We start from the raw sequence: 14021 nt of genomic DNA, 5'->3' as shown, positions 1-14021 counted from the left end.
GAAATGATAAAAACTTTATGGATCTAAACATGGAGAGCCACTTCATGCTTAAATAAACTAAAGCAACTGTCTCACTGTCAACTTTGTTTGCAACTTTATTATATCACTTTTTTACCCTTACCACCATCCCATGAGCCCTTGCATCCCTGACCTGTTTCCTGTTGGTCCACAACACAGGGCTTCTTAGTGTAACCTGCTAAATATTTATAAAGATATTATGTACCAAAATAATAATGACGAAATACCACCCATCTCAGAAGCAGATTAGCCTGCACACAGTGGTAATGTATGTAGCCCACACCAACACTATGGTCACACTGGGAATGTATATTTTACAAACAAAAAGTCATGATATAAACATACAACTTAGAAGAACAGAGGACAGTGAGATTAGTGAGATTCAGTGAGATTGTAACTGTGCTGTGTTAAAAAGCTGCAGACTTGTGATGAGTTGTGTGATGATCTCATCACCTGTGCAGCCTGGTTTTGGTTCCTGACAGTTCGGTTGTATTTTTAGATTTGGTGGCTTGGCCCTCCTTCTTTAGATTATTCTGTAACAGGATTATCGATAGTGTGTGTGTCTGTGTGTGTGTGTGTGTCTGTGTGTTTGTGTGTGTGTGTGTGTGTGTGTGTACATGTGTATTTGTATGTGTGCATGCGTGTGTGATAAATGTTTGGAGTTTGTTTACACATTTTTTGTTGTGCTCATCCCAAACCACCCCCCTCCCCACCCACTCCTGAATGTACTCTCCTCTCACCAGCCTCGTCTGCACAATGGAGTGGTCTCCGAGTTTTGCTGCTAATGACCATGTAGCTGTAACAAAAGACTGAGCTCTGTGCCTTTAATGTTGTCAAGTGTCGTGATAATAATCACACACGGAGTGCACAGGGGGCCCCCCCCGTGAACTTCAGTGTGTGTCTGAGCGAGCCTATAGAAATGTAGCACATCAGACACACAACATAGTTCTGAAAGTGTGAAGGAAGCACCCCCTCCACCACACACACACACACACACACTTTGTCTGTCTGTCTATCTGTCTCCTTCACACAGACACACCCACATACGACTGGCGCCAACGACCAAATCCCCCCTCATGCCCCCCCTTTAACTGACCTCTAATTATGTCATGCGAAAAAGCTGTGTCCCATTGAAAAGCTCTCTTAATCAAACCCAATTAATTCCGCTGTTTTCCCTTATTATCCTTTGCAAGGAACGCGTCTTTCCAATAAGACTGTTAACTCCAGCCTTGGCCCTTTCAGATCTACTGGGGTGCAGGAGCGAAATAATAGACTGCACAATTAATCAATTAGTCAGTACGGCCTCAGTTGTTCTTGATGAACACAGGAACCGTGGAGCAGAGCGGTGCAGTGGTTCTGGGCTTCCTCAAAATCTTCCTTAGCTACATTTAACTTGAAATACGTGCATCCTCATCTCTGTGACCTTTACAGTGAGACTATATGGGAAATTATATATTGCATCATTATTGATCAGTTTCTTTTCTGCTCTTATGATTCTCCTATAATTCCTGTGGGCACCTTTAATTTCTACACATTCTTGCAGAATTGTGTTCAGTGTCGTGGGGCTGGTCTAAGGTCAGTTATTGTCATCAGATTTCATGATTATTAAAAAAAAATTCAGAGTAACAGAGAATAGAGTAGCTTGCAAAAATGATACATGGTGCAGAAGTGCAGGAGAACATGCATTTTTTACAATAATTTTTTGGGGGGAATAAAGTGTCTCATATCAGGCCAAATCTTTAGGTCATCAAGCTTCATTCAATCTCAAGTAAAGTGCAGTCAAGGTACATTTGCTGAAGAAGGGTATAGATTCAGCCAAAATCTGCAGGAATAGCTGAATAGCCACATGTTGTGCCACATTTACTCCAGTATGTTCCAGGGTCAAGGACAATTTCAATGTGCAAGTCTCAAGGCTTTACGCTGCATATGTTTTGATTATGTGTAGCCTTATGCCTCTGGTACCTGAAAGGCTCAAGGTTGGTTCTGCTTAATGCAACATCACCTCATTGTGATGTTAAGAGAAATATTAAGGTTGAGTATCAGACTTTTGCATTTTATCCCCTAATAACTGTATTTTTCTCCACCATTTTTATTCAACAAGAAACTGATTGACTTGCTGCACAGTACAGATTTCCACATAAAATCTGGTTATGAGTTGGAAGAGCGCGTGGAGAGTTGAAGGTATCAGCTTCGGGACTTGTTACAGACTGACTTTTAAAAATTGCCTCTACAATTGTATGTGGTTCATGTTTGAATCCATTTTTGATTGTGTCTCCATCAGAACTTCTCTTTCAACTTGACGTGCTGCTGCTCTTTTTCCCATGCTTTTCATTGTGCGCTGCACTCTGGCTCAACGCATGCCTACCCTGGCCCCTGGCTGTGGCCATAGCCCCGACTTGGCCCCGACTGAGCAGTGCCAAGCTGTCCAGCAGTTAGTTAGTGTCTCTTCAGGCCCAGCTCGGCCCGGCCTGGCCTGGGTACTAATCCCCGGGGCTGTCAGAGGACCCCGCTCTGAACTCATCCTGCAACACAGGAAAACGCTCTAATTGGGGGATTTTCTACATCATTAACCCTGATGAGCAGCCACCCCACCCTCCCCTCCCCTCCCTCCCTCCCTCCCTCCCTCCCTCTCTCTCTCTCTCTTCCTCTCCACTCTTACTTCTCCTCGCTCTCCCACTCCGTCTCCCTCACTCCCACACTTTACTGCAGCTTAATCTCTCTCTTACTGTTTCTCTTTATACTTTCTCTCACTCTGACTTCCTCACATTCTCTGTCTCTTCTTTCATCCAATTTTTTTCTTCATCCATACAGTGGTAAAGTTGATGAAAACACCAGGGAAGAAACAACCTCATCAACTTGAATCAACATGTAAAAGTATTGAAGTGCCAAAAGTTTCTATGATTATCCCGGCATAAGTTCCAATATGTCTTTCTTTTCTCCTCCTTCTCAAATCAAGTTCCATCTTGTGAGTCATAACTGATTTTATTTTTGTTTCCTCCCAACACCTGCCCTCAATATAGCACCGATAAATTTAACTCCAAATAACTACTTGGTGATTTTTGAAAACCCATAAAAAGCTCATTTAACATCCGTCTAAATGATAAAAGGCTCTTTTAACCATTTTAATGAAAGAATATTCTGCCACTCAAGATAAAAACGTAAAACAGGTTGCTGGAAATGTCTTCGCCAAAATATGTAATTGTCTATGAAAATATAAAATATTGAAAAAAATCTATAGATGCCAATTTAAATGATTTGGAAGAATAGACTAAACTTGAGAAACAAGGTATTCGAGAGGCAATTTGGGAATCAACATAATATTTTCTCATCCAGATGTTTAGAAGAGGTGTCTTTGGTATCTAGAAAAGACTCCAGATCATTGCTGGTGTTTATACAACTTCTGTGCTTTGTTTTGGGTATTTATGTTTGGGATATAATTGGATGCTCGCTCTGCATCTCAAATGGTAAAACTGGAGCTCAACAACAACAACAACACATCACTGACAAAATATGTCTCTGTTATTTCCACTACAGCTTCTCCATATGGTCCCAGAAGTGAGGCACGTCCATCTGTCCAGGAAAGTGATTCACACGCTGAGGAAAGCAGCCAGCACGGCGGCACCGGTCACTCTGTGAACATGTGTTGCAGCGGCTCAGCCTGCCGGCCTGCCCGCCTGCCTGGGGGCAATTAGGGAGCCGGGCCCTGTGGTCAGAGGCCCCCCTGGGAAGCGCTGATTGATTGGAGTCTCATCTTCCTAACAGGCTGGCACCCTGCCACCAAACCATGGAAAAGCAGGGAGGATTGGGAGGGGTAGAAAAAAGAAAGAGCTCTTATACGACAGAGAGACGGAGTACAAGTAGGAAAAGAGAGAAAAATGTCTCTGCCCGTGCATGTCAGATGATAACGATTATATTGTAGTAATCTTGGATTGCTCTTTAGACTTAGTGAGGTGAAGAAAAAAAACAGTGACCACGTGGGAATGGGTGCACAGGTCAACATGAAAGCACTGCAGTGAGAAAACAGAGACACGGCTTCTATCAAACTATATTTATTTTCAGATTGTCATTCTTTCCAGAATATGGACATCAATAATCCAGAAAAAATCAGAAAAGAAAGAAAATAATGAAATCACTAAGACAGATATAACTACGACATGTAAGAAAACAACCATAGGAAACAATATTCTGTGCATTTTCACATAAAAAAAAAACAAATCAAAACTGGGATCTAGTGCAGTTTTGTCCATTATCTAAACTTTGGCTTATTCTTTGTCCAAAAATCACATATGTACCATCCTAGAGAAGCTTTTAGTGTGCAAGGTAATCCTTATTTCCTCCGGGGTCCTGGCATCTTCGAGCAGGGGGTCTAAACATCACTAACAAACAACAATAAACAACAAACAAACTACATGATGACTGATCATGAGCAGCCGATGTAAGGCTGTGTTTTCCCTCTCTAAACAGGACTTTCCAATCAACCAGAAATGACCAAATGTTGTTTTCTTTGTCGCTCTATTCACGACTTGCCGTGAGAACAATTTTCAAATCATATAAAAGTGACATATCACAACCTTATAATGGGAATTTATGGGGGGAATGGGTCTCCTTTAAAAACTATACATATCAAAAATAAAGAGGATTCTGAAATTGCACTTTAAGATGAAGGAGTCCCTCCTCCTCTTCCAAATCCAAGTCGAAAAAGTTACCGATCAACTTTTCTTGGCATGTTCAGTTCTGTGCGACGCTCTGAATCATAAACATCCTGATACATTGAGCTCAAAAGAAACAAACTGTGTCTGTACCTTGAGCATAATTAGAGGTTATGTCTGTAACAGATGGTCCACGACCAATATAGTGTCACTAATGAGCGTAGAAGCTACGATCCATGTTTCTCCTCCTGTGATTGAGAGAGAACCATTTTCCATGAAAAATGGTTACAAGGGCCTATTTAGTGCAGCCTGAGACCGTTTCCAACCCCCCCTCCTCATTTTCAGACAAAGAGGATGCACTTGGATCAATTGTGCTGAACAAAGACGAAACTATGTGGGGTGACGCATCACACAGGGCTCTTTCTGCTGCCCCGCACGTACACGCAGCCACCCAACACTGAACTGCCAACAGGTTTTCTCCTCCAACAGCCACTCAAGCAAAAAAAAAAGAGGGTTGCTCCTCTCACCAGCCTCCCTCTTTTCTTTCCTTCCTCCCCTCGTTCATTAAAGCATCTCAGCAGAAAAAGATTATCATCGTGCAGGATTGTTTCTTTTCTTTTTTTTTGGTATATTATCTGCAGCTCTGGTCCTCTGTAGAAGGAGGCATCAGATCTCTGAATCTTGTTTCCTGCCACACAAATATGCTTTTTACACTTCATGGCGCCGTGAATGGCGTCCCTGTACATTGAGAACTATGAGCTGTCATTTTCCTCCAGTCACACCAGGGTATCTATGAGCTTCAGGTTCAAATACCTAAACAATACTGTAAGTGGGAGATGAACTGAAAACCAGTCCAATAGCTGCTATAAATCAACACAGTAGTGAGAGAGGTGTTCACTTGCAGTCACAGTCATGTGTCTCAGTGTGTGGATTTTCCTGAAAAAGCTGCTCTCGCATTAAAATGAGACTGAAAGTTCATTCACAAAATTCTCAGAGGCTCTGATCAGCTGACCCATGAAAATTCCACAATTGGATTAATTAGTTAAAACACAAACTGGCTGATTAAAATGGGAAAAGTAAAGAAGGTATGACAGAATGTGATGCGTTGTCCCACTCAATCAATCTGATGGTTGAAAATGATCTCAGAAAGAGTGATGAGAAGAATTTAAACAACTACAGCAGTGCCTCGTTTAGGAGATTTTCATATTTTGACATGTCTAACATATAAGTTCAAAGTATGATTTCCCCACCAGCCAATATCAGCATACAAACTGAGTATGGGTCGACCATTGAGGGGGAGCATGTCTGTAGTTTCTTATAAAACATGGTTGATATGGAAATAAAATTGCGCAGGGTGCAAATTTCGTTTAGAGCAACTGCCACGAAGAAGACGTTTGCCGACAATTTACAGCACCCAAAGCATCAATAACTCCTCTGCTTCATGTCCTTGAGATGAGAAAAACTGAAAAACAATATAAGAAAGTCCAAACTAAAAGTCTCAAAGTCTTCAGAGCTCAAAATCCTTTTCATCTGCTCTGTGGGTGACACCTTTCCAACACTGTACTCAATGTTTGTCACCCTGATACCCAAGAATTGTTTTTATTCATCATCTCCTTTTCCCAGTGTCTCTCACACAGGTTGCCAGGTTTGTTAGTCACATGGGTTGCCAGGTCTTGTCCATAGACTGGATGTGTTCTTTTGCTTTCATTCTCAGTACAGCGATGCTCGAGCTGCGCTGGTCCACGTCCTCCAGAGGGTATTTCTCGGAGTACTGTGCTTGACACTGGTAAGGCGGCGGAGCCATACTCTGCATCCCCTGACCCATGGATGGATGAGGATGAGAGTGCGGATGAGAGTGAGAATGAGAGTGAGGATGAGAGTGAGGATGAGGAGGATGGGGATTGGAGTTGAGGAAGCCGTGGCTTGGGTAGCTGGGCTGGAGGCCTTGAGATGGACCCATGAAGCCGGGGATGCTGTGGACCGGCGTGGCACTGGACAGGGGAGAGGTCAGCCAGGGGTCCAAGGGGAGGGAGTTGGCCATCGGACCCATGCTGTGAACTGGTGCTTGGCGGTTGAAGGACAGCATAGGAGAGTCGTGGAGCTTCATAGTGCTGGCGTCCATTTTTTCCTGCCGACGCCACTTAGCTCTGCGGTTCTGGAACCAGACCTGGACCAGGACAAAATCAAAATTATACTAACATGATAGAACATCTTCTGACATTATTTGGACTTTTTTGTTCACACATCGTTTATGTTTCGTATTTTGTGACAAGTGACGCAAACTTCATAACAACTGACCAAACCACAACCACAATGATACCATGGTGATTTGGCTGAAAGGTCAGGGAATTTCAAGTGGGTAAACTTTCCTTTTGTTCTGCTTTGTATTTAGTTTCTACCGTCCATCATCAGTTTCATTTGTTGTGTGCCAGTCTTTAAGATGCCATCCAGGCTTAAGCCTTAGCTAATCTAATGAAGGCCATGCCTGCAGTTGAGCACTACACCTACTTGGCTATTCACCTCTATGACATCAGGACTATGTATGTTTTAAACACTTGGAAACACTCATTGAAGTTACGTAACTTCTAGTGCAATCTCCTCACCGGAACTATGACCAACCGAAGCCCAACGGCTTTCCACTTGACGTAAGAGCACCTCAAATTATAAAACACCCCTTTAACTCTTGTGTTGAACTGTCAACTGTCAACATAATGCAATAGAACCCTCATATAAGAGAAAACAATATAACAATGAAAGCCAACCTTAAAAAAAGGCAGTGAATATTATACATGTAAGTAAAAAAAATAATTGTGTTTATCAATGAAACAAGGTTAATAATTCTCTGGCCAAATGATCTCTGTGATGTTGACCGTGAAAACCTAAAGCTTGCTGTATACACTCTGATGTGGTTTTTCCTCTGATGTGGTTTACCTGAACTCGGACCTCAGGCAGGTTCACCTTCATGGCCAGCTCCTCTCGGCTGTACACGTCTGGGTAGTGGGACTTCTCGAAGGCACGCTCCAGCTCATGCAGCTGGTAGGTGGTGAAGGTGGTGCGGTTGCGCCTGTGCTTCTTCTTGGGCTGCTCTTCCTTGCAGGGCTCCGGAGACTTGCCGTCGTCACTGTCGACGCTCTTCCTCGCCTCACTCAGCTCGTCATCGCACTTATTGAATAAGCCAGTGTCTGTTCGGCAAAGGAGACAAATAAATCAGGAGTGGGTATTTCATTTATATGTAGTTTTTAACAATCTACCCAGTATTCTTTATTTGTAGGTGCTAAAATTAAGAGGAAAGTAAAAACTGAATGGGTAGTTAATATTATGAACATAGTGCCCACTTTCCAGTAGAGCAAACATTAGTTTGACACCTGCAACAATAGGCTACTGTAGGTCAGTGAAGCAAGCAATCCCCTGAACTTCAATGAAGCTCAAAAACATTCCTAATCGGATTAAAGAAAAAGAAAAGAAGAAAAAGGGTTTTATCTTTTATCTTTTTTCTTTATCTTTTGAAACAGTAAACTGTGTTTAAAAACATTTAAAAAAAAGTTCCCTCTCGTTCTTTGAACTCACCGACAAATCACATTGTTGTCACAAACTACTTTAGTTAGATGTATAGTTTTAGTTCAAGTGCAAGTGAAACCCGTCACCATGTGATGGCACCAGCCAGTGACAAGCAACTGTCCACGGTTGCTACAACACTTTTACTGCAACTCAACTCCTCATCATCATTCCAGGCAAAAGCACTCCCTCAGGCTTCTGTTCTATTTCTCTTCCTCCCATGAATATCTAACCTTCAATAACATATTTTCTTTATCCTCACAGAAAAACTAGAATAAACAAAGTACAAAAATGTGGATCAGCAGTCAGAACAGCTCTTGAGGAGTTTATGTCTGTGAGACCTTCATTCAGGTTGGGTTGACGGTTGTGTTAAATAATAGAAACTACGACTACTAAATACTTCCTGTCAATTGTATTAGATTTTTCAATGCAATTTTATCTATGAAGTAAAACATCATTTGGGGGATGAAATGGTTGATCTGCAGTAATTGTTGTTATGATAAACACTGTGACCTAATCAGCACTTAGTTGGACAATAAATAATTAATGAGCCATTTTTATAAGGAGCTTTCAATTGAATCCCACTTTCAGGAAAAAGCCTGTAAGGGGACCTTAAATGAGCAATCACTGATTATTACAGATAGGGGGCAGCAGAAACAAGATGTGTGACACTCAAGCTATCGCCACCTTTGGTGTTAAACACAGCAAAATAAGTTTTGTTTTGGAGTGGTGCATCTGTCCACCCGTTAAATCAAAGTTCAATAGTCACTCTCTTTTATCTCTGGGTTTTTTCTCCATCTTTAAAATAAACCCGCTAGTTGCTAAGTTGGTTCGTAGTTTCATGCCTAGCAGGGGCTGTGTGGTTGGGTTTTACACTTTCGCTGAAAGCAGCTGCCCGATGCCAGTCAAAACTGATGCTACGACTTCAGTTCAAATGAATCGAAACAGTAAAGTTGTAGTTTTTTAAATGTTTGCGTCAAGTTACTGCTTCTACAGTCGATGATGAACCTACATGTTTGGCCAGAGTAAGGTTAAAGGTTAAACTACAGATTATGGTCGTTGGTAGATGACGTTTTGTCCTCATCATTGTTTCCTGCATGTTGACGCGACCTTCGGACCTTCACTGTCCTTTCACTGCTGCAGCGAAACAACTGCCAGTGTATGTATGTAAATGTGAGCTTGTTTCTGTTAATAGGATGTGGTGAAGGAGAGAAAGGAGGGGGTCACTGCAGCCTTTCAACTGGCAAACGGGAGCAGAGGCGAAGGCAGAGCAGGGAGTTTCGGGGGTTCATTTATCCACCTCTCATTAAGCAGCTATGACAAAGGCCAGGCTCTGACAAAGGCAGAGGTCAGGTCTGGTTCAGTGACCAGCTCTTGGCCTGTCAGCCCATCACAGTCGCCAGTCTGAAGGCTGCCCACTGTTTATCAGCCATTAGAACATCTCAGTACAGAGAGAGGGGGGGGCGACTGACACCGAACTCTGAAAAGTTGCTCATTCGGGGGGAACTGGGCTGACTTCACAGGATAGCAACACACAAAAGGGTGATGTCATCGGTGTTGATGTACCTTAATAATCAAGTAAACCAACATCCGCCTGGATCCAGCTACTCATTTTAATCACTCATATCCATCTCTGGGTGATGGACAGATTTTTCTTCTTCCTGACAGAAAATCACCAACCCACTGTCAGGTTCTGCATTTGGAAATATTTTCTGATTAAACGCGATAAATTTGATCCTAAGATGGAACGATAACAGCAGCACCCGAATGAACTACTGTACAATCTAATCTGCACGGAAGAGAAGATTAGGGGAATTCCACAAGGGGATGGGATTGTGCTCTGGGACATAAACCCCCCTACACCATCTTGTTCTGTGATTTATCTCTCAATCTCAGCCCGCTGCACTTCACACAGCAAATGCAACAGGCTCTGCCTGGCAACATTGTGTAACGCATGGATCCTGAATCTGACGGTTCGAGCTTTGAAATAGATGCAAATGGAATGGAAATGTTCCACCAACATACAAAATACAACTGTACTGAAAGTGCTGCATTTAAATGGGTCAGATTTTTTTTATTTATTAGTTGCAACTGTCTAACAAACAAAGGCTAAAGCAATAAAAGAAAATGTGTATCTGCATCTCTGGGTGATTTATGGATACTGCTCAATCTGTTTTTATTTCATCTATAAGTTTTAAAGAAAGTTTTTAAATGTGTGCTGAACAACAAAGCTGAATCTGTGTTTTAATCAGTGGTCCAAGTATTTTTAGGATTTATGATGTTTGCTCAGAGGTTTCAATAACTTGCTTTAGTGCAGTAAAATCATTTACATCTCACCCGGCTTACAAAGACCAGAGGGGACCCTGTATGATCAATACTCTGAACCATTGCCAAAGACTTGGATTGTCCTATAGAAAACTCTGCTTTGTCCGAATGGAAGTCAGCATCATCCTTATCTTCAGCCTGACTCACCGTGGTACTGCTGCTGCTCTGTGCTGCCATTTCTCAGAGAGACCAGGTGCCCGCTGTAGGACGGGTGTGATGAGGGTTCCTGCAGCTTCCCATTGGACTCCACAAGGCCCTCTATGTCCACTTTATGGGGTCCGGGGGCCCCAGCAGGACTGAGCAGGGGGTCCTGGTCTTTGCTGAAACCGAGAATGACATCGATGCTGTGGACGCGGCCCCCTGCAGCGAAGCCCCCACCTTTGCCCATCTCGTGGTAGTTGCTGGGCGAGAGGCAGCTGTCGTCCACCATGCTCATGGTATCCAGGGATAAATGCATCAGAGCGTCTGGGCACTCACCTGGCCTGAGGTCAGAGGAAAGGGGCTTAAATGAAGGACGGAACGTACTGTAAAGGGTCAGCAACAGCCAGGTCACCTGGGATGACTGTTCATGCTTCCACCTATCTGAACCTGTTAAACCCAGCATAATCGCAGGGGGTCGAGAGGCTCTTTCTCAGACTCAGCGGGTGTGTAATTCAAAAGGTGCTGATGGAAACTAAACACACACGAGTTACAAATGAATTATCACTTTTGTATTGAGCGGTCCGTGCAGCTCTAAATATGAATGTGAGATAACTGCATCATTTAACATAAACTTTTGAATTTTCATCTAGTAAAACCAGAACTTTACTACACATAAAAGCAAACACAGATGCAATATTCTTGAGTCTCTCTATTAGAATGTTATTGTAAATAATCTATTTGATTATTATACTAATAGTATCGCTTATTTCTACACTTTTCATGCTGTGAACTTGTTACAAATATAATTAGGATCCAAATATTTTTTGGGAACAGCAACTATGGAGTTATCTGCAGTTATTTAGGTTCATTTGCATTTCATTCACAGCTAATGTTAACTTTGAATAAATTTGTTTCTGAAAAAATACATTACGAAAAAATAAGAGAAAATGAACTGCAGAGGAAAATTCTTATACATTAGGTACATTTTGCTGATGTTAATTAAAATGCACTGTCTCTAATTGATGAACATTATACATAGCGAGTAAGTAAAGTAAATGAAGGAGTTGGAATTGCAAGGATTGTGCACAGAATAGATTCAATGATAATTTATGTATTAATTATGTTCCGTCATGCTCATTCTAAGAGCAGCAGGAGAATGCAGAGTTGTAGTAAAAAGCCCTGGAGTCCTGAGCATCAGCGTTTGTATGTTAAGTCCAGTTTCCTGATTTGCTTGCTGAGCTCATCTTTCCGGACGCAAGCATCTTCAGTATGTACATGCAAACACAGTTGAACTCCAGCGTGAGTGAAAAGTAGAATGAAACAGATCCTACCTCTTGGAAGTAAATACGCTGAAGTATTGAAGCTGCTGGTGCCAGTCCTCCACCTGTTCCCCCTCCAACTTCACTCCTCCACAGATCCGCTATGCGCTCCGCTCACCTTGCATCTCTCTCTAAATAATTTCACTGTACGTGACAAACAGTCCTGACAACAACAACAACAAAACCACACTGCAATAAAGTGCAGGTAAATCAAAGCAGCCCACTGCAGAGGACGGTCAACACACGGAGCGAGCACTCCAGCTCAAAGAGGAGAGAGAAAGAGGAGGCAGACACAGAGGGAGAGGTGGACAAAGCTGAGGGGGGCGTAGGAGGTGAAATGAGGGGATTAGGAAAGGGTTGTTAATTGGGATCCTTCCCCTTTAAGAGTGATTGGCAGCTGTTTTCTGCTCAAGTAATTGTTTTAAATGTCGTTTTCCATTCACCCCCACAGGAGGAGGCCCGGCCTAATGATTCCCCGACAAGACTTCCTTTCATTATTTTTTGTTTGGCTGTAAAGACAAAAAGAAAAAAAAACATTGAGGGTTTTCACCGAGCAAAGCAAACCTCACAGTGTTATTGTGTGGAACTACATGAAAAGGGAAACTTTGTAATGATAATACATGAGGTGAAATCCAGTCTAAAAAAACTGATTATCTTCACATAACAAGCTGATTGAAAGACCTGTTGATTAAAAGGGCAACGAATATATGTGATTGAACCGATCCAGGAAAATGTTTTGTTGTTAAATGTAGTTCCTTTAATAAAAAAAAAAAAAAGTTACCGAGGAAGATTGATATCCATTTTCAGAATTTTTTTATTTTGTGTAACACTTTTGCATGAAATCTGTCTGGATTGAATCTCTGTCTACTCTGACATGACAAAATGGCACAGAGATGAATCTTGTTTGTCAACTGTAAACTCGTTATCAACAAGTCAATTGTTGAGGTGTAGAAGGAAATACAATACACGATTAAATAGATAATCGCTTTGAAATGATTGACTTAACAAATTACCTTTGAAAGAAAAGTATAAATCTTCATCTCTGCTTGAAATCAAACTACATGAGACGATACTAGCTCAACAAAGTTGAATCTCCAACCAAACCGAAGAAGTGGTGTTGCATTGTGGATAACGTAGGCACCAGGTTTTAAGAAGAAAGAAGATTTGGTGGACTGATAACAGACTGATTCTGATTCTGGTCCTGCCAAGTCAATTTTACACCTTTTTTCATTTAATTCTTCTTGGGTCTGATAAACTGAGTTAAATCATTTTATTACTCTCAACCATTGAAAAACCACTGTGCGTCCATATCCAGGCCAGTATATAAAGACACGTGATTTGTTTTTTAACTGGTGGGCTAGTGCATACTGTCACTGAAGTACTGCCTCAGTAGCTCGTAGTTATTTTAATAGAAGAGAGTGAAAGATAGTACATGGAGGATATGTTGTCAGGTTGTAACAGAGGAAAATCTTATCCGAGTAACGATTTGCATAGTACAATAAATTAATTCAATTGCCTTTTGTTTTGTTAAATAATTTAATTTAATAACCACCTGAATTTCAAAGGTGAAAACCAGTGTGTAATACAATATGAACACACAATATTGTGCCAATGACCGACAGTCTTGTTAAAGATGACTCTTGTAGTCAACAAGCTTAGGGAGTAATGATCACTCATTCACCCCCTCATGATCGTGTTAATACATTTCTGTCCCTCAGCTCTGCCTCTGTTTTTATAATTGAGCATAAATTGGTTAAAAAGGAGCAGTGTAGTTATCAAGCTGCTTAGTTTTATCAGATGACAATGTAAGTCCCCCTGATCCTACAAGGGAGATCGTGGCAGGGAGCACGAATCTGATACATTATTTTCGTGACAGTTTCACGAAATGCCGTGAGACCGGGTTGGATCCTATTAGCGGTAAAAAGCCGCTAATGTGTAAATGCGCGGTGTCAGCTTACTGAGGGAGGTGAGGGGTTGGAGGGAGGGAGGGAGAAAAAGAGAAGGAAGAGGGGAG

General features: G+C 41.9%; 1 protein-coding gene across 1 annotated transcript; it reads right to left on the bottom strand.

Annotated features, from left to right (window-relative positions):
• Positions 1 to 4057: 4057 nt before the first annotated feature.
• Positions 4058 to 12339, bottom strand: rx1 (retinal homeobox gene 1). The gene is made up of 4 exons (XM_062394795.1): positions 12020 to 12339; positions 10695 to 11029; positions 7599 to 7849; positions 4058 to 6834 (listed from the first exon to the last, which is right to left on the bottom strand). Exons 2-4 carry the CDS (start codon positions 11002 to 11004, stop codon positions 6322 to 6324), a joined length of 1074 nt encoding a protein of 357 aa, XP_062250779.1. The 5' UTR covers positions 11005 to 11029; positions 12020 to 12339; the 3' UTR covers positions 4058 to 6321.
• Positions 12340 to 14021: the final 1682 nt, after the last annotated feature.

The sequence above is a fragment of the Platichthys flesus genome, chromosome 9 (assembly GCF_949316205.1).
Source record: "Platichthys flesus chromosome 9, fPlaFle2.1, whole genome shotgun sequence".
NCBI classification, from domain to species: domain Eukaryota; kingdom Metazoa; phylum Chordata; class Actinopteri; order Pleuronectiformes; family Pleuronectidae; genus Platichthys; species Platichthys flesus.
Note: the sequence above shows the minus strand (reverse complement) of the source record. Positions and strands in the feature narration are given on the sequence as shown.

What these genes read in the sequence shown, in the direction of transcription:
- rx1 (XM_062394795.1), bottom strand. Translation starts at nt 11,004, where the DNA reads ATGCATTTATCCCTGGATACCATGAGCATGGTGGACGACAGCTGCCTC. An exon ending in AGAGCAGCAGCAGTACCACG is followed by an intron (nt 7,850 to 10,694) that starts GTGAGTCAGGCT and finishes TTTGCCGAACAG; the next exon opens with ACACTGGCTTATTCAATAAG. An exon ending in TGCCTGAGGTCCGAGTTCAG is followed by an intron (nt 6,835 to 7,598) that starts GTAAACCACATC and finishes GTCCTGGTCCAG; the next exon opens with GTCTGGTTCCAGAACCGCAG.